At 50.4% G+C, this 20,066-nt stretch overlaps 2 protein-coding genes across 2 annotated transcripts; both read right to left on the bottom strand.

Moving 5' to 3' along the window:
• Nucleotides 1-11,719: 11,719 nt before the first annotated feature.
• MCIDAS (multiciliate differentiation and DNA synthesis associated cell cycle protein) lies at nt 11,720-13,532 on the bottom strand. Its single transcript, XM_052775651.1, has 4 exons — nt 13,490-13,532; nt 12,892-13,106; nt 12,636-12,746; nt 11,720-12,193 (listed from the first exon to the last, which is right to left on the bottom strand). The coding sequence occupies exons 2-4, from the start codon at nt 13,090-13,092 to the stop codon at nt 11,720-11,722; spliced, it is 786 nt and encodes a 261-aa protein (XP_052631611.1). The 5' UTR covers nt 13,093-13,106; nt 13,490-13,532.
• A 2,195-nt stretch (nt 13,533-15,727) lies between these two features.
• On the bottom strand, nt 15,728-18,047 carry CCNO (cyclin O). Its single transcript, XM_052776630.1, is given in 8 exon segments — nt 15,728-16,174; nt 16,176-16,496; nt 16,787-16,972; nt 17,057-17,182; nt 17,184-17,342; nt 17,344-17,412; nt 17,414-17,743; nt 17,985-18,047. Coding segments are annotated over 8 exon segments (1,449 nt in total). The 3' UTR covers nt 15,728-15,979.
• Nucleotides 18,048-20,066: the final 2,019 nt, after the last annotated feature.

The raw sequence follows: 20,066 nt of genomic DNA, 5'->3' as shown, positions 1-20,066 counted from the left end.
CCTCCACATCCTAGTTTGTTTCACTCTTGATTCTCACTGAAGAAATTGCTATCAAAATCACTTCTAAATCTAGCCCTTGTGTATCTACTGAAATGTAAACATAATTGACAAACATTCATTATCTTGAAATTATGACCTACTTGCTAATTTGCACTGTACTGAATGCTAGTAAAATGCTCCCTTGGTTACACAGGTATATTTGCTTTGTGATAAAGCATACTTAGAAGTGTTTTGTTTAAACAAAATTATTTGATTAGATTATGGGGCAACTTCCAAAAGCATCTGACACCCCTAATACTCATTTGATTCACTAACTCTTTCCATACATTCCTTAAGGCTTGGAAGAAGAAGCATCCTGTGAAATAAAAAACCTTACTTGTTGATCTGCAAAAGGAAAATATAGGCAATTCCACAGATGCCGATAGAGTTTCACATGTTTACGACTGTCGTGGTTTAACCCCAGCCAGCAGCTAAGCACCACGCAGCTACTCACTCACACACCCCCCCCCGCCCCGTGGGATGGGAGGGAGAAGCGGGGAAAAAAGTAAAACCTGTGCGTTGACATAAGAACAGTTTCATAGAACAGAAATGAAGAACCTAATAATGAGAATAGAATGACAATAATAACAATAAAAGGATTGGAATGTACAAAACAAGTGATGCACAACGCAATTGCTCACCACTCACCAACCAATGCCCAGTTAGTTCCCAAGCAGCGATCCTCCCACGGCCAACTCCCTCCAGTTTATACACTAGGCATGACATCACATGGTATGGAATATTCCTTTGACCAGTTTGGGTCAGCTGTCCTGGCTGTGTCCCCCCTCCCAACTTCTTGTGCCCCTCCAGCCGCCTTAACTTAGTATAAACACTACTTAGCAAAAACTGAACACATCAGTGTGTTATCAACATTCTTCTCATATGGCATCCAAAACATAGCACTGTACCAGCTACTAGAAAGAAAATTAACTCTATCCCAGCTGAAACCAGGACAACAACTAAGGCTCCTTCTGTAATAGCAGATAGGTGAGGACTTAGGCCAACAAGCAGACAAAATTCAGGACTAAACCCCATTTCTAGTTCCTCTCTAGATGGATCCCCTAGTTAGCAGCAAAAATTCAGGTTTGATACCTGTTTGCTGGCCTTTGTTTATTTTACTAAAGTCAGACCAATGTGTTTGCTTGCTTGGGGGGCAGGGGGAGGTGAGTATGCAGAACAGAAGGAAAATCTATACAAATGTTCAAACTGGCTGAGGTGCATCTCCGTTTTCCAGTTCCTTGCAGCTTCATGCACTACAGTGAGTTCTGTCACTCATGTATTTGGTTACTTTCATTCCTAAAAACATTGTGTTGGCTGTTCTGATATTGTTTGACACTTTCCTGGGAGTTATGTCACCAGTGCAATATCTATGATCTTGGGTTTCTGTCACAACTGTACTACTATGACCAGTAGGCATTATACACAATATACAAGATTCCCCTGTCTTCTACAAGACATGCTCCAGGTTGCATAGAGTGGCCTTACCTATGTCTGCAGTAGTGAGGAGTGAGGAGTGGCATGAGTGGACCAGGAAGTGAAACAGCTGATGCCAAGATCCAGGGTCCATTCTGTATATGCTTGAGGGGAGGTGTCTGGACTAAATGCCCATTAGCAGTTGAGGTAAATTAAATGAGCTCCTGGAGGGCATCTTTTGTTTCATTTCATCTGAAAGGAATCCAGTTGACAACCTCCAAGACTGCTGTGCAATACGAAACCAAGGTGGGGAATATGGGATCAAGCACGAGACTTGCTTCAAACACACATTCTTCATCTGGACTAAAGGGATAATGTTGCTGTAGCCCTTCTACAGCTGAATACTGTCAGTGAAGAGCTTTTGCGATGCCATCTCCTGCACAGCTGCCTGTCTTCCCCAGATACGTACCCAGCAGAGTGAAACAGAGAAGACAGCAGAGGAGGCAGAGTCCAGCTTTGGCTATTCCTGATTTTCTACTGGTGCAAATTAGACCTTCATGTGGATAAGGTACTGAGTATGAGTGAACAAGAACCCACTACTTCCTCTGTGTGCTTCAATAGACTGGACCCAAAGTCAACAGAGAATCTCTCCCATCAAGTTTCATTTTATTCCCTTAAGTGATTTTGATACAATCACTCCCAGGGGAAAAAAAAAAAAAAAAAAACAGAAAAAACAAGATAAAAATTACAAGAAACAAATGCCCACTGCAGTTATCTCCAACAACTCATGGAAAGTTGTTTCATCAGTATAAGCAAGGAAAACAGCCTGGTGTACTTGAGAAGTTCATGCCTTCCCATCCTGTGTAGCCTGATTCAAAGCCCACAGAAGGGAGTGACAGACTCATTTATTGTTTTGAAGTGGCTGGGCAAATGTGAACAATCTAGGAAGAATACTAGAGAACTTCCAAAGAGATTCAACTGGACCATGGGGATTTTCAAGATAATAACTAATGAGGAAATAAACAATCGAGACATTGATTATTTCATAATCTTCAAGCTTAACCTCAGATGCTGAATGTGTGCTAAAGTGTGTTAAAGAATTTGTGCAGGAGGTCAGAACTTGCTTGTTTGCACAATAATGGGGAAAGCCTTTCCAAATATTCACATCTCTACTTCTTCTGCCCCAGTTGTTTAACTCTTCTGTGAGAGGTTGGTTGGAATCAGTGCTCCTTGCACTGACATCTTAGCTGTGTTAGAGGTTCTAAACTTGTTCACAGGGGTTCACCAAGTACTAGAAAAAATTGAGAAAAATACTTTAAAAGTGTTACTAAGAGAAAGAATGCACTAAGAAGAAAAATCATATTTGATAGTTAGCTGCACTTCTTTTCCTCCTTTAAATATTTCACTGTGAAATTCTGTGATTTTTCTGCCACCAAAAGAGCCATACAAGATAAGCCAAAAGGGTGCACACTTTCAAAAAGTGTCTTTGGGCAGAGACTCTGGGTTTAGAGAGCATGCAACACAATAGGACTTTGCTTTCATTACTTTTGAATTACCAGCATAGTACAAGGCAGCTAAAGAAGCAGACTTTAAGACGGGAGGAAGAAGGGGGAGGATAAATACGTAACCAAGCATCTTTTGAAAATGACATTTACCCTCCTATCCCTTCCCTTCTTGTTGAAAAGAAACAAGTTTATGGCCATTATCCTTGTCAGATCACAGCTAGGAGCAAGTCTGAATAAAGAGGTGGGTTCCTCACTTTGGTCAGAAAGTCACTCGGGCAATACTTGTGCTTTTTCTTTCACTGCCTAAATCTATGACCCAATTTGCCTCCATTAATGGTTTTGTCCTCACAGATCCTCCCTCAGCGAGTTGACAATTTCCTTCTTCCTCTGGAAAGCCACTTTTTATGGGAAACTACAATTGCAGACAAAGAAACAATATATTGGGTAATTAAGATTATTTCTAATCAGGCTCTCTAAATGAGGAAAAAGACAGTAAGTAAGTGAGGTGCCTGTTCAGTGGAAGTCCTGTGCAGAGAGAGATACTGTTCTGGGAGATTTGGCAGTTGTTTTCTGGTCAAGCTGAATCATTTTCAAAATTGCAGTAAATGAGACTAAAGTTACAAATATAGGGCCAGATACCAGATGTACGGTAAGGGGTGGTTGTTTCAAGTTTTTGCCAACATGCCCATAGACCTTCAAGGGCAGTTTGTAATCTGGCTGATCCCAGGGCTGCAGCCCAGTCTAAGGTACAGAAGGGAGCACTTGTACGTGGATGAGGCTGTGGTTCAACCATTTTTCTAACATTTTTGTTCCCTGTCAGTGACAAAGTCCTTGCTTTTGAGGTTTTCATGTTTTTAATTTTATGAAATTTTGGTGGTACAAATCAAAATGGAAGAGAGCGACTCTGCATTTAAGTCCAGCCTCTCTTTGCATTTTTTAAGTGATTATATATCATCCAGGAAGAAAACCATACACAAGTGAGATGAACTTTACCTACTAGATGACTACACATACCAGAAGCTGCAATTTAAACTTCCTAACTTTGATTGCACACTTGTTCAAATGCATTCATAAACTCTCAGGGTCTGTGTTGTAACTGTTGACTGAAAATAGAGTAACAATATACTGAGGTGTGTCTTTGGTACAATAAACAGGTTAATCTGGCTAAATCTTTCATTAACATGGAAAGAATTTAGGGCTATAACAATTTTTTATTGCTTTATTTAAACAGCTGTAAACTGTTCAATAAGTTGTGAAGAATGCTTTTGTACTGAGGTTTAGTTTTAACATGTTAAATATATTTTCTTACAGTAAAAAAAATCACCTTACATGACCTTAATGATTATTTATATACCGTGACAGATCTTTGACCACATGAAAGTACTACTGCAACCACTCAAAGTATCATGACAGTAGTGGAAACTGACTTCAGTTTCCCATGTCCACTCCACCTAAGCTAAAAGAAGGTGAATCCCAGGGAGCAAATTTGCTAATTCATGTTGTATTTGTTGCCAGAATAATAAGACAACTGAGCATCTGCAAAGGAAAAAAAAAAAAAATCCCAAAGGAGCTATGATTCAAAGTAGAATTGTTTGGATAACATCCAGTGGAAAGTAATCAGACAAAGAGAGGCTATGGTATGTCAGAGCACCTGCTAAACAAGCAAATATAAATTATGATCATCCTTCTAGTTCTGGGCATTTACAAAAATAAACAAATGTTTTCAGCCAGCTTTTTTTTCTGATGACTTATTCATATGCTCAAATTTTTTCTTCCTAAATCAAGGTTGTGTAAGATTTCATACAAAAGTAGCAGCATAGTATTTATCAACACTTTCTGCAGGTTCATAGTTCATAGTTGTAGGTGTTGATTTTGGTCTTAACCCAAAACCCCAAAACGAGAAGTAAAAAGATTTAATTTTGAGGACATTGAATCCATTGCTGACAGAGAATTCTACTTATGGCAAATATTTAGTGTAAAACAAATATTTAGCTACAGATCTGAATTCCACCTGCTCTTGAGTTTTATTCAAATTTAAAAGGGATTTTTCTGTGTTGTGTGAAGAATTGGACATGTCATTTTCTTTAATCATTTCAAAAGGCAGCACTGAACTTCAGGGGTGAAAACTAATATTATAATTGTACACTGCCTCAGTTTTAACACCGTATAATCCATACTGAAAACACTATAAAGCTTTACAGTTTGCAGATATTTCACCTGTTTTTAAATTTCCCTCCTTTGTTGGTGTTTGTTTGTTTGCTTGTTTGTTTGTTTGTTTTGTTGGGTTTTTTTTTTTTTCACAACAGTTGACTCTACCACTATGCTGGGGTTGTAAGATTTGGAGGGAGGGGGCAGGAGCTGAATATGGGGTTCCAGTGTCCGACTTATGAGTTCTGGGTCTGTTCTGGTGTAAGAACAGAACATGATGAGATGACCAAGGAGCAGGCAGAGTAGGCTGAGACTAACCGCTAGCACAAAGGGACTGTGCTATTCTGTTCCCTAGAAATAAAGGGAAAATATTTCTTACAAAATTTCCATGATGGTTGGCAAACGAAATATGTTATAAATTTTTTTAGTGACAGTGTAAAGTCACCTGTCTGATATCTTTCATTCAGAAAATTATTCTTTTAAAAATGCGGTTTATTATTCACAGTGCTAGGAACCCAGAGATGACTGCTAACCAATTTGGAGTATAGCACAACAGAAATTAAAAAAAAAAAACCAAAACACAAACCAAACCTGCAAGGAGTTCCTTATAAATACCTTTACTTTTGACTAGATAACATAAACATAATGATGAATGTAAATGCCTTTTTCTGGAAGAGTTCATTGATTTGAATTACATTTTTAACATGCAGATCCTGACCAACTTCTAAAGCCTTTTCAACAAAAAGACATTTGCTACAAAACCTACAGTTTGGCTTGCAACATGTTTCCTTTCCTACTTCTCTTCCACACGTGCCTCTCCTTACGCCTAGCTCCAGTATCAGCTAGTTACAGTCCTCCAACAGGCAGGATGATTTCAGGGCACAGAGAGGAGACAATACATGGTTATGAAGAACAACCCGAGCAGGTCACACAGATCAGCATCTTGTCTCTTATTTTGTCACAGACACATGCAGTGGCCTACGCCAAATCACGTTACACCTCTGTGCCTCAGCTTCCTGACTGTAACCAGGGTATAAGATGCTCCCTTTTGTATGACACCTATCTTTTTGGAATCAAGGAGTCTCCATGCTATCTTTTACTATGTGCACGTGCAGGGCACTGAGGCCTCTGTGTGCTATTGCCAGCTTAAAAGAATGGCAATCCCATTAGGTTAGAGGAGAAAAGTGTCTCTAGCAGGTCTCTGGCTATACTGCCTCAGCACTATCATAAATGGGAGTTCACACGATTCTGGAGCAAGTCAGCTGTCACCACAAATCCCCAAGCAGTAACTTGATCATTCACATTGCAAAGTGCTGCATTTTAAGGTGCCGAACCAGCTGAACCACACATCACCACAGAAAGGCTTAAAAGAGAGGACATTTGGACTGTTCAAGTATATAGAAGAGAGCGTTAGAATTGTTAGTATTTATTTGCATTAGATGCCTGCAAATGTGGTCAACCAGAACTGAGATTTCCCAGCAATTCCTCTAGGGTGTGGAGGCTCTCTGCTGAGTCGATGTGCCACCGGTGTCCCCCTTCTGAAAGCCAGAGCAGTCCACCCAGAGGGATTCACGGAGATGCCCAGTACATAGATAGGCTAAAGCTGTTTGAAACTGTAAAGCATCAGCTGAGGTGAGCTTTGTCCAAATAGATATATGAGATTCACTACAGGAGTGACTGCCTGAAATCCTGAGACCTGTGCCAGAGAAGAGATCAGAGCACAAAATGTAACCATCTTCTGCATGCTTGGTGTCTGTCAGCCTGTGGCAGAGAGACTTACATGGAGAATGTCTGGGACATACCCTCACAGGCTATTGCAACAACAATTTACTGGGTGAAAAAGAGAATAAGCCTCAAAATTTCCAGCTACCCTATTTTAACAAGTGAGTTCTAATTGTAACTGCATGACCCGCACAAGAAATCCAGAGACTTTACCAAAAATGATCACAACGTGTGAATAACCTTGAAGACACTTATTGATTTGGGGGGTTTTTATAGTATTTTGTTGAAGAGTATAAAGTAAATATTGAACATAAACAGTCAGTTGCTATCAGAGTTTGAACAGGTGCTTGGTGCAAGGCAGACTTTAAGACTGTTTCCGATACACCTATGAAATAGTTGTGCCAAAGCAAACTGCAGCCTCTTTTGAGCTCATTAGCTTTAGTTGTTAGTTAAGACTGTGCAATGCAAAATGTAAATAATGGCTGCTGACCAGAAGTAAGTCAATGTTTAGAAAAGATGAAGAGTGCTGCTGCTGTTATATAAAACTGACTGCAAAATGCTTGTCTTTTCCCTGAAGTTAGACACAGTGGTAATTTTCTTCAGAAGAATATTCAGGAAAACAAGGAGAGAAAAGTCAGTGAAATTCCATTTCTCTGCAATCACTGAACAGAAGAACCAAAACCAACAGGATTAGTTTAGTACTGCTGCTACAGTGCCATAGCCACGTTACAGTCTGGTCTCTACAGGATTACCAAGTGTCCGAGCCTCCTTGATGCCAGCCCGCCACTACCCAGGGTCTGCAGCAAAGCAACGGTAGCACCAGCTGCATCTTTCTCATGGATGTTAGCTTACTATGAATGGGAGTTGTAGGAACCCATGTGCTTCAAAAATGGTAGTCAAGCTAATTAAATGACACCAAATGCATGCCTGTGTTTATGTACAAGTTGATATGAATACCAAAGCAAGAGCATTTCTATTACAAACATGTGGAGGGTAGCTCAGATTCATGAATGGGCAATGTTTTCTCTTTATGATCCATTGAACAACCACAGCAATCCCCACAGGAAAATGCCATGCTAACACTTGGTCTTGGTTATTGCCTTTAGACTAGGGAACAGGCAATATTGCTGATAAAAAAGGCTTTCACAAGTGTCCTGGGTTCAGCTGGGATAGAGTTAATTTTTACAGGAACCTGGGAGGTGGGGGGGCATAGCCGGGGCAGCCGACCTGAACTAGCCAAGGAGCTATTCCATACCATTTGACATCATGCTCAGTATATAAATGGGGAGCGGGCCAGGGGGAGCTCTCTCGACTTTCGGTGGGGAAAGTGGCGGAGCGTCGGGTTCCGGGTGGTGAGCAGTTGCACTGTGCATCACTCTTTTTGTATATTCTTCCATTAGTACCGTTGTTGTTGTTGTAAACTTTTTTTTTTGTGTTGTCCCGGTAAACTGCCCTTATCTCAACCCTCGAGGTTCCAGGGGTTTTTTTCTTTTCTCTCCTCCGTCTCCTCCCTATCCCACCGGAGGGGGGCGGGAGGAGTGAGCGAGCGGCTGCGTGGTCCTTTGTTACCGGCTGGGCTGAAACCACGACAACAAGTTATAATTATACCAAAAGCCCTCTGCCATTTCTAAATACCTCCATCCAGGTCCCTTTTGCCCTTGCCATCCCTAAGAGACCTAAAATTACTGACTTAATATGCACCTCTTTACTAAAAGATAGTTCCTCTTTCTCATATTTCTTTTTAATCAAGCTGTACCTTGAGGTCTGGTGTCATTTTTTAATTAACAGCTAAAGATTTTATCCAGTGAAAAACCTGCATGCCCAGAACAATACTTATGTAGAATTGAGGTGCTTATATTCTAAACATGATCACTAAACCCTTCCCCTGGCACCCCTCCTAATTAAAAGGTATTTTTCTGTTTCACCTCAAAGTGTCCCAGCTGTCCACTGTTCTGCACTGCCACACGTCCACAGCCACCCATCCCATGGCCCGCCACCAGCAGGGCAGGGAAAGGTGGAAGAAGCTTACTTGTAAGCAGGAACAAGGCTCATGAAATGTCATTGCATCTACTTCATCTTATTTCTGCTGGGGGCTTGGCCAGTTCCCTTCACCCATTGCATGGTCCAGCGCACCACCAGGGAGAGAAAATCACAGTGAACATAAACCACATACCAACATGTTCTTCAGTCCATCACAGCTGCACATCCAGGGGCTCTGCCCCGTGCCTTGTGGCACAGACAACTCCTCCCCGCCCCCCCCGGACACTAAGCGTAGAGCCATATCTGTTTGGACATGATGTTTCCTAGTGGTGGACTTCCAGCTTCTCCAGGGATCAGCTTAGGGCACTGGGAGCCCTTCTAGGTTACTGTTGACGAAAGCAGTTGTCCGGCTGCTTTAATCTGTGCAAGAGATTTGTCCACTTTTTAATGAAGTTCCAGTATGGAAGTGGATAGATAAGTGTGAATTTAAAATACACCTTTATAGTTTAAAGGAGATGTTTATAGCATACCACTGCAACTATGTAACTATGTTTATAGCCTAACACTACGAACATACCACGTTGCATACCAAACACCTTTTCCTTTTACCAGTTATGTGTCCGTGTGTCTGACAATGCTCCTGTGAGTCTCATTGAGGAGCATCTTGGTCTGATTAGCCAGTTTTCAGCCTTTCCAATTAACAGGGATTAAAATTAAATAAATTACAAAAAGACATCTATGATCATTTTCTATTACTTTTAGATCACAACTCAAAATTAACCAAGGATACTTTCAACATAGAAATACTATGAGTAAAAGTAATCAATGGAAACTGTATAGCAGGTTAACTGCAGAAGTAAGTGGATAAACATGTATTTGTAATTCTGAAAAGACTTGAAGTAGCAGCAAGAACAACACTAGTGACAATCCAACAGGGTGATTATTTTATTGTTGCATCCTACGAGAAGTCTACAGTTTTCATGTGTCCCTTTATTTCTGAGGAATTAATATGCTTATGAGCATTACAAAGTTGTACACACTATACATTTTGTGTTTAACACCATAAAACACATGGAGAGGAACTGTAGATATCTACACAAGCTGCCCTTTGTTATCAGTCTATTCTCTGCTGAATTCAGTGCAGCTGGGCAGGTTTTGTCTCTCCTGTCTGCTGCGGAACCAGAGCTTTCACACAGCATTTTGGCCAAGGTGGCATTGGTCTTCTGAAATATGAGCATCTCTGGAGTCGTCCCAGGGTTGAGCCCTTTGCATCCCAGACAGGGCTTCAGCACCTCCCTTGCTAGAAAATGTCAGTGCTGCAGACACAAAGGACCACAGATACTGAAGGACCACAAATACTGAAGGACCACCTTTGCAGTCTCCTAGGAGCCACGTAACTATACATCATGCTGGCGACAAGAACCATTCTCCTTCCTAATACAGTCTCTGCTTGGCAAAAGCACAACACTACATGCAGGGTTGCAGCTCCCCTAAGAAATCTGCTGAGATCATAGAATCATAGAATCATTTAAGTTGGAAAAGACCTTCAAGATCATCGAGTCCAACCATCATCCATGCCCACTAAACCATGTTCTGGACCACCTCGTCTACATGCTTTTTGAATACCTCCAGGGATGGTGACTCAACCACCTCCCTGGGCAGCCTGTTCCAATGTCTGACAACCCTCTCAGTAAAGAAATTTTTCCTAATATCCAACCTAAATCTTCCTTGCCGCAACTTGAGGCCATTTCCTCTCATCCTATATCCAGCCACCTGACAGAAGATACCAGCACCCACCTCACTACAACCCCCTTTCAAGTAGTTGATGACATGGTGCTATCACCTTAACCGTCACACAAGCCTGTTACCGTTGGATTGCTGTTAATGTGCATGGACGCATGCAAAACACTGGAAAATCTGAGTATTGGAAAGCAGAAAAACTGCTAACTTCACAGAGGGAAAATCCCTATGCTGGGTGGAGCACAGTGCCTTCACTCCTGTGCCACAGAAAAACAAACTTCAGGTACAGTTTCACGTGTGCTGTCAGTGGTTCAGCTTTCAAACGAGTGGGTGCAAGTGAAACGTATCCATTCAGAAAAATTTAACGATTCCCGCTCCTCTTTACTTAAGATAGATAATACCACTGAATGTTAACAGCGGCATGTTTTATTCTAAAATTTTCTGCTTGAGCACATCAAGCAGAGTAAACTTCGTGTAGATGTACAGCTTTCTGTTATCTTTGCTCTAATGAAAGCAAATATGCATACCTGATGCAAAACACTGTGTTTACATTAAAACCGTCCAAATAAATGGCAATCTTAAGCACTATTTAATCATCACACGGTGCGCAAATACACGCCTGCAGGCGCGCACATGAGCGACACAAGTGCAATTCGTAAGCATTGTGGATGTAAAATTCCGTGATGGGGAAGGTGTATGGTGTTTAAAGCTCTTGGGACGGTCTGCCCGTGTTCAGGCCGGCCAAACGCAGTCGCTACCCTGTAAGTTACACCCTTCTGCTCAACCGAGTAAAATCTCTGGACAAAACCGGGCAGATCTTCCTTAACCTCTCTACATTCATTGCATTCACGGGCAAACTACCGAGGGCGAGATGCCGACGAGGAAAACCACCACAGCTCTGCCCGACGCCCGGCCACCGCTGCAGTGGCGGGGCCGGGGGCTCGCTGCCCCCGCTGCCCTGCGGGCGCCTCCGCCGCGCTTGTCCTCTCTCTCCTCCGGCCTCCGCCACCGGGGGGGGGAAGCGCAAATACCCGTTTCCAGAGAGAATAAAGGCGAGCTCTGGGGGGGGGGGGGGGGGGGGGGGGGGGTGTGCGCGCGCGCCCCCACGCCTCACGCTCCGCCGCGCCCGGGACACGCGTGGCCGGGTTGGCGGGGGCCGGGGGCGGGGGGGCTCAGCGCGGCACCCAGCGGAAGCGGTACCCGCCGGCGGCGGTGCGGAGGGTGAAGGCGTTGCCCTGCGGGAAGGCCAGGGTGCGGATGCCGCCCGCCTCCCCCAGCGCAGCCCGCAGGCTGCCGCCCCCCTCCGCTCCGCCGCCGCCCGGGCGCGGAGCGGCGCGGCCGGTGCGCAGCCCGCGGAAGGCGCCGTGCAGGCGCGGGAGCGGCCGCGGGCGCTTGGCCGTGGGGCTGCCCCCCGGGCTGCCCCCCAGGCTCCGCAGGGCGGCGCGGCACCTCTCCGACACCTCCCGCAGCATGGTGTCCACGCCCGCCGCCTCCTCCCGCGGCTCCGGCCGCCCGCGCCCGCTCCACCTGCCGGCCGGGCCGGCGGCGGCGGCGGCGGGAGGAGGAGGTGAAAGATGAGGAGGAGGAGGAGGAGAAGGAGGAGGAGGAAGGGCCGCCCCGTCGGTGCGTTGCGGGAGCATCAGCGTCTGCCGGGGGAAAGAGAGGGCGACTTCCGCGGCCTGCGCCGCGCCGTCCCGCACCGCTGCTTCCCACACCACACGGCCGCGTCCCGCACCTCACAGCCCTGCCCCACACCGCCCCGTCCCACCCTGCCCCGAGCCGTACCGCACTGTCCCCCCCGCCCTGCTCCCTCCCGCCCTGCCTTACCCCACCCCACCCCGACCCACACTGCCCAGCCCCACCCCGTCCCACACCACACCACCCCGCCTGCCACACCCCCCCCCGTCCTGCACCACATGGACCCACGCTGCACCACACCGTCCCGTCCCGCACCTCTTCTCCCCCACGTCGCGTGGCCCTGTCCTGCCCCGCACCCTGTCCCCCACCGCGACCCCCCACCGCCCTGTCCCCCAGGGACCAGCTGGGCCGTGGGGCAGCCAGGCCAGACGGGGGGTGGGCAGCACTCACGTCAAGAACGGCAGCCAGCTGCCTGGCCTGGCTCGCCAGCTCCTTCAGCTGCACGTTGCTCTCCCGCAGCGTCGACAGCTCTTCCTGCCTCTGCATGAGGGTCTCCTGCAGCTGCGAAGGACAAGTGGGGACAGGGTGGTTGGGACAGCCCCACCGCCCAGGGGATGCTGCACACCAGGGCCACCCAGCCACCTCAGCAGGATGCAAGGGAGAGAAACCCAGCACAGGCCCCGGGGGAGGGCTTGGGGGTCCCTACCTGGCTGTTTGCCTCCAGGGCACCTCCCAGTCCTTTCTGGTGCCTGTCCGCCAGGTCCTTCCAGCACGGCTCGGGGGAAGGCAGGCGCTGTGGGGGCATCTGCGCCAGCGCATTGCTCTCCAGCTGTGGCGTACAGGGCCCAAAGGCCACCTCCTCACCAAGTGAGAAATCGAAGTCGGTGCAGTCCAGTGGCAGTGGCATTAAGGTGGATGCATCTGGAGCAACAGCCACAGGCACTAAGACAGGAGGTTTTCACGTCCTTTCTTCCCCCCGACCCCAGCACACCATCCCGCTTCTGAGCATCCCTCTGGTATGTCCCGACATGCTTTTACTCCACTGTGTCAGCTGTGCACCCTAAGTCTGTTTGCATTTAATTTCTGTCTCCCATGGGGGAAAGCTCAATGCCAGCCCAGTCCCGCTAAGGGGGTGCGCAGTGGAGCGCTGCCTTATGCACTGTCCCAGGGTGGGACGAGCAAGCAATGAGTGGGCATCTGAAAACCCAAAAACAAAGCAGAAAAAGAGGAGACCGAATGCGGCGTGACTGCTAACGTGCATACACGGGCATGTTTGGCTCAGGTAAGGAAAAATATCTACTTACCAGATATAAAATCATCGACAGCTTCTCTGAACTCCTGGAAATCAAACTCTGGTTCATCCTGGAAGCAGGGACCCTGGAAGGGGTGAAGGAAATGTGCCAGTGAGCAGGGTCCCAGGGCTCAGATCTGCCCATGCTGCCCACTGCTGCCCACACCGCTCTGACGCTGGCTGCTGCCTGCGCTCAGCACCTTCCCACAGCCCCAGCACCCCCGGGTGCCTGCCCCCTGCCCTGCCTTTGCCACTAACCCATCTTAAAGCGTGGCACAAGACGCTGTCCTCCACTGTGCCCATTTCACAGGTGGGAAGCCTGAGGCTGGGGGGGAGTGGGGGGGGCTGCCAGTACCCATGGGCTTGAGAGGGCCACCCCATGGTGGGTGGCCCCATGCTGGGGCCGGCCAAGCCTGCCCCAGCTAGGGGGGGTTACCTGCTGCAGGGTCACGGGGCCGGCCGGGGTGGTGGGGGAGGTTGGGGGCACAGGCTGCCAAATCCTGCCAGTCGATGGTGGTGAGCACTGGGGACAGTGAGGGACAGGAGTGAGGAGCCCGGCCAGGGATGGGCATAGCCAGGGGGGTGCAGCGAAGTGGGAAGCATGGCCGGGGGACATCCTCGAGGGGCATGGCCAGGGGATGCAGGACTGGGGAGCATGGTGGGGGGGCACCGAGGGGGGGGGGGCACAGCAGGGGGCATGGAGAAGGGGACATGGCCGGGGGGACACGGTGGAGGGCACGGTGGGGGTGTCACGGCCGGGGGATGCAGGTGGGGGACACCGGGGGGGCGTGGTGGGAGGCAGGGGGACGGGGACGCGGCCGGTGGATGGGGCTCTCCGCCGCGGACAGACTCACCGAGGGCGGGTGCGGCGGGGGCCGGCGGGGGCGCCGCTGCGGCGCGGGCGGGGCGGGGGCGCTCGGGGGCTCAGGGCGACCGGGTGGGTCCCCCCCCGCCCCCCCGCCGGGCCGGGCCGGCTTCTTGGCGAGGCGGGCGGGCGGACCCTGGACCTTGTTGGGGCAGATGCTGCCGAAGGCCCGGCGGCGGCCGCCCTGCTCCATGCTGCCGTCGCGGCCCCGGTCCCGGCTCCGGCTCCGGCCCCGGCCCCGGTCCCGGTCCTGGTCCCGGCGGGCGCCCTCCGCCCCGCGCCCCCGCTCGGCGCCGCCCCGCGGGCAAGGGCGCGGACAGGCCCGCGGGGGACCGGGGCCATGCCCGGGGCTGCCCCGCCCGCCTTCCCTCCGCCGGGGCGCGGAAACCTCCCGCCGCCTTCCCGGGCCGCGCCGGCGGCTCCCGCGCCCGCGGAGCCCTTCCCCGCGCCCGCGGAGCCGGGGCGGGCCGAGGGGGCTGCCCCGGAGGGAAGGCCGAGGAGGGGGCGCTGCCGAGACACCCCCCGCCCTCCCCCAGTCCCTGCCGGGCCGCGTGTGGGCGTCAGCTGGCGGGCTGGGCTGGTTTCTATGCGGCTATTTATTAAAGGCAGGGCTAGGGGCCGTCAGCGTTGAAGGCGTCAGGCGGGGGCAGGAAACCAAAGCGAGCGGCCGGCGGCATCTCGGCTTGGCTGAGCCCCGCACCGGGGGAGGGTCACCCACCGCACCGCAGCTGCGCCGGGCCCAGCCGAAATCACCGGCGGATTTCAGCACAGGCTGACCCTTCGCCCCTTGTCACGGGCCGGTGCGTACTTTCTGCCGCGGCAGCTCCGCCAGTTTTCGCCCGTCCCGCCTGAACGCCTGGGGCCGGGCCGGGCTGGGCTCGGAGCGCAGCCCGGCGTGCCGTTCAGCCGCTCCCGGCTGCGCGGAAAGGCGACCACCCCCGAGGGCAACTTCAGAGGCGTAGATGTTCTTCTAACATCACTTCTGTGCACAGATACGAAGGCAATAAACTGAAGACAATGAAACGTTTTACAACGCGCCTGGATTAGAGACCTGCTGGAAAAGTAATAACCAGCTGTTTTATTATTTAACTTTTTGTTTTCCTACACTTAGGTCAGCGCACCTAATTCCACACACAGACACGCACACCCCAGCCATGATCAAGCCAGTGGCGTGTCCGTTTGAAACGGGGAATGACACCATCGGGCATCATTAGTTTGGGGGGGGGGGGGGGGGCCGCTGGAGTTAGCCTTTGGGGTGAACTCGCTCTGGGTTTCCTCTCCCAGCTGTGCACGCACACCGCCAGCAAATAAACGAGCACCAGTGCCAAGCAGAAAAGAGTTTATTCAACGTTCATTGGGTTCTTCCACCATTATCTTTACGGACCACACTCCAAATAAATAATAAAGTACTCGAGACCCCCGTATATTATTTACATGCTGGATTTTACAGAGCGGCACAGGGACAGTGCAACTGCTGTACATCAGGCGCAAAACGTGATCTAATTTCCCAACTCCAGTGACACTAACGCCGAGCTGACGAGGCTCAACGCCAGCTCTGCGGAGCACGAACGACGACCCAGCCCGCACCCAGCCCAGCCCAGCCCGCGGCCGAGGCCGAGGCCACTACGCCCGGGACGGCTAGAGGTGCGAGTGACGGGCGGCGGCATCGCCGCTACCAGCCCGCAGGCGGTGGCACTTCTGGACCACCTCCGGGGGCAGGAGGAGCGGCAGGAACTGCCTGTTCAGCGAGACCAGGAGCTGCAGCTGGTCCACACAGTCCCGCAGGACCCGCTCCGGGTAGCCGCTGATCCGCAGGTCCAGGGGACTGCGGTTGCCGCAGCAGCTGGTCCGCCAGCCCCAGGCTGCTGGCGGCCAGCAGAGAAGGGGCGTATTTGGTGAAAGCGTAGTCGGCCAGGCTGAGCTCCGCTATGCCCACTGCCAGGCTCCGGGCGTCCGCCGCCTCTCCCGCGTCGGCCCCCCGCGCCTCCAGCCGCACCTGGCTGAAGTGCTCCAGGAAGAAGTTCACGGTGGGCGCCGCCAGCTCGAAGCCCAGGCGGCGCAGGATGAGGCACTCCAGGTTGCGGAGCTGCTGGCAGGAGAAGACGCCGCAGCAGAGGTCGAGGAGCTCCTTCATGCTGGGGGGATGCACCTCCACCTGCAAGGGGGGACAGGGGGTAGGGATGCTGCGCGTAGGGGTGGGCGAGCGGTGCGGGGGGAAAAGGGTGCGGAGCCAGGGCCGGGCTGGGGCTGCGCCGGCGCCGGAGCCGGCGGGGGTGGCCGCGGAGGGGGCCGCGGAGACCCCGGCGGCGGGGGTGGCCGCGGAGACCCCGGCGGCGGGGGTGGCCGCGGAGACCCCGGCGGCGGGGGTGGCCGCGGAGACCCCGGCGGCGGGGGGTGGCCGCGGAGACCCCGGCGGCGGGCAGCCGGACTCCGCGGCAGCCCTACCTGCTTGCAGGCGATGAACAGCGCCGTCACCCCCAGGAGCTGGAAGCAGTCGGCGGCCACCGGGGTGGTGCCGAGGAAGCGGTCGAGCATGTTGACGGCCAGGCAGAGCGCCTCGAAGGAGACGCTGAAGTACCGGTGCACCGCGATGAGCCAGCTGACCAGCTCGCAGCGCGCCTCTGCTGTCACCTGCGGCACCGGGAGCGGCGGTCAGGCGGCGCCGGCACGGGGCTACGCGCGCCCACCCCCCGCCGCCTTCCCCGCTGCCCCCACCTGCGGCTGCCGGGCGAGCGGCTCCCGCGGCTGGAAGCGGTTCTCCAGCCCCTTGCGGGAGCGGTACCAGCTCTCCCCGTAGTCGCGGAAAGCTTGCAGCTCCTGCGGGGTCGTCGTCGTCGTCGCCGTCGCCGGTCGCTGCTGCAGTGCCCATAGCCGCAGGGAGAGGCCGGGGAAGCTGTCGAGCCCCCGCTGCAGCGGGGTGGTGGGGGGTGGTGGTGGTGGTGCTGCCGCCGCTCCCCACCGTCACCATAGGGGGTATGGCCGTACCGGCTCCGCTACCGGGAGCGGCGCCGGCGGCGGCTATTTGAGGGGGGCGGTGGCCCCGGGGCCGTCACCGCCCGCCTCCCGGACGGTCGCCCCGCCCCGCCCGCCGCGGGTTGGCCGGCCGGGCACCGCCGGGAGCGTCGTCTCCAAACCAAAACCCGCTTCGGGGCCGGAAAGGAACCGAGCTGCCAAAACGCCTGGCTCTTCCCTAACGCTTTCCAGCAGGTCAGAGGGCTGCGGCGGAGCCACCGTGGGACCGCGACCTGCGGAGAACGGTGCCGCTGGAAGAGCACGGAGAGCCGGCGGGGTGGGAGCGCCGCGGAACCCGTCCCGGCGGGGCCCGAAGCGAGCCAGCCGAAGTTGCGGCTCGCAACTTCGTAGTTTGCCACGGCTAAAATAGACGTGCTCCTGGCGTTCTAGCTCGGAACCCGGTGCACTTAACAGCTACGGGTTGCTCCGCGTAAGTAACACTTCCATTCGAGGTCACCGGGAAATAAGAGCACAAATACACCAGGGGAGATACCGAGAACGCCGGAGTTCCCTCGGCCGTTTGGGTCTTGCTTCCCCTTCCACCCGTGGACTATTTACATAACGGAGCACTATTTTAAATGGCCGAATGGAGGGAAATCGAAATGTTCCCGCACCGCGACCACTGGTTTACAGAAGCAGAGTTTAGGCCAGACATGACTATTTTTATCAGATACGATTTGCTTATGCGATCCATTGACCAAGTCCACTATGGATGAGGAAAGACTTGTAGAAGGAAAAAGAAAACCTCTCCTGCATCTAGCAGTGGGGAAGATGTCAATGGGAAAAGGAAAAGAGAGAGAGCTTGAAGCAGTCTACAACCCCACCAGCAGAAGAGAGGAGGAGCTGGGAATTCTGCAGCTTGAATGGCAGGAGCAGGAAATCCTCTCCAAGGAGAGGATACAGAGACCAGTAGGACACGCTGCCTTTAGGAAGAGTACACCCCGAAGAGCCCTGTTGCGATTAACGGTAAGAAAGAGCCATTAATACTGGCCTTGTGTCTGACAAATGCTTTGAGAAAAGTGACACAAAGGTGTTAGCAGAAGTATTTATTAAATAAATGGAACAAAAGAGAAAGTTCATCCACCCAAAAGAACACAGGCACAAAAGTTGCTGACATACACTGCAGGAGCACAAAGCCACTGTAGTCTTCGATTTTTGTTTTTAATTTTAAGATAACTGTGCTTTTCTGTACAGCACAATGTGACCTGTTTCATGTTTTGCAGAAAACGGTTGCTCGCTCAGGAGAGTGTGGAATTTCCTATTTATTACAAACTGAATAACAACTGAAAGAAGCTATTTCTTTAAAAGATTACAAAGCAGGACACACTGGAGGAACACAAAGAATACCTCTGAATTTCAACATTACCCTACCTACAAAACCTCTCTATTCATCAGTGAATTGTCCTTGAGTTCTTCTCCCTTGTTTAACACTTTCACTAGGCTTTAGCCATTTAAAACCAACAACTGATACGTGAAATTCAAATCTAAAATAAACAATGAACATGTTAGTTGTTGAATTACTGAAATGTATTTCTAATTCACGTTTCCAAAGGATCCAAATCAAAGACCTGAAATAGAACAAAATCTAGGAAATTGTTCAGGGTACAGATTTTAATTTTTTAATTCAGAATGTAGTTTGCAGGTTTTTATTTCTGTGCTTCTGCTGTGAAAGGAGAATATGTCTGGGAATAGAGGTCTTAGTTAAATCTTTATCTTGTTTAAATGCTTCCTTGTGTAAATGTTGTATACTTCGGAATTTAAAAAAAACCCACTTCCCGGCTCCTCTAGGAAACTAAGACTACCACTAGTTTATCACAATTCATAAAAGGGTAACGGATGTCATCACTTTTCCCTCAGAGTTCTCAGCAAACTATTATTAGAACTTGCCTCTTCCAGAATTGAGTGTAGGGTAACATACACAAGCTGGTTTACCTTCAGCTTATGTCACTCTTAGTGCAGCAGTACCAGTTCTGCTATGATAATCTAACTGGATAGCTCCATGTATTTTGCGTGTTCATGCATTTTCCTCAGTCTCCTTTCTGTACACTATTAACAGCTGCTGTATGAAATGTCTGTTTTTTCAGATTAAAAAAATTATCTTCCACACCTGCAGAGCTCCTACTCGATTGCAATTGTGTAATGGCAACCCACCCCCCCCAATATTCCTCATTCTTGAAAGCCGAGTTGGTGATCTGAAATTTCACTTCATAATTGTAAATGGTGTGGATAGGTAGAATGTAAGAGCATTTAGTCCATTAAGTTATCTGGGTAAGGAATATTGAGTATAAAAGAAATAAGAAACAAAGGAACACACAGACAACACAAACATTGTGAGCAAGTGGTAAGAGAGAACAATGAAGAGCAGAAGGCTTCAGCCACTGATTGATGAGGCATTTAAAGGAACTTGCTCTGGTATAGCCTTGAAGAGGGTCAACCTCAGCTTTGATCAATAAAGGGGGAAAAACATGATCATCATTTGAGGGGGCTTGCAGGACTGTGCAAAGCTTAACATGTGAAAGGGACAGCAAAACTTATTACAGGAGCAGGAAGAGACAAGGATCAGGGTGAACAGGGAGGAACGAGTGTGAGAAGAGGCACAGGATCGGAGAGGCTGCTGGTAAGTACACTTGTCTCGCTGAGCACCTGTTCACAGCAATCCATATCTTCTTATAAAGTATCTTCTTAATGTAAACCATACAGGAAAATGAAGATA

The sequence above is a fragment of the Harpia harpyja genome, chromosome Z, assembly GCF_026419915.1.
Source record: "Harpia harpyja isolate bHarHar1 chromosome Z, bHarHar1 primary haplotype, whole genome shotgun sequence".
Classification (NCBI taxonomy): Eukaryota; Metazoa; Chordata; class Aves; order Accipitriformes; family Accipitridae; genus Harpia; species Harpia harpyja.
This window is presented reverse-complemented; position numbering and strand designations above follow the sequence as displayed.

Excerpts from the sequence above, each read along its gene's own strand:
- MCIDAS (XM_052775651.1), bottom strand. The coding sequence starts at position 13,092 with ATGCCACTGCCACTGGACTGCACCGACTTCGATTTCTCACTTGGTGAG. Across the intron at positions 12,747-12,891 it reads CCCTGGAGGCAAACAGCCAG|CTGCAGGAGACCCTCATGCA; the intron begins GTAGGGACCCCC and ends TGTCCTTCGCAG. Across the intron at positions 12,194-12,635 it reads AGCTGGCTGCCGTTCTTGAC|ACGCTGATGCTCCCGCAACG; the intron begins GTGAGTGCTGCC and ends TTCCCCCGGCAG.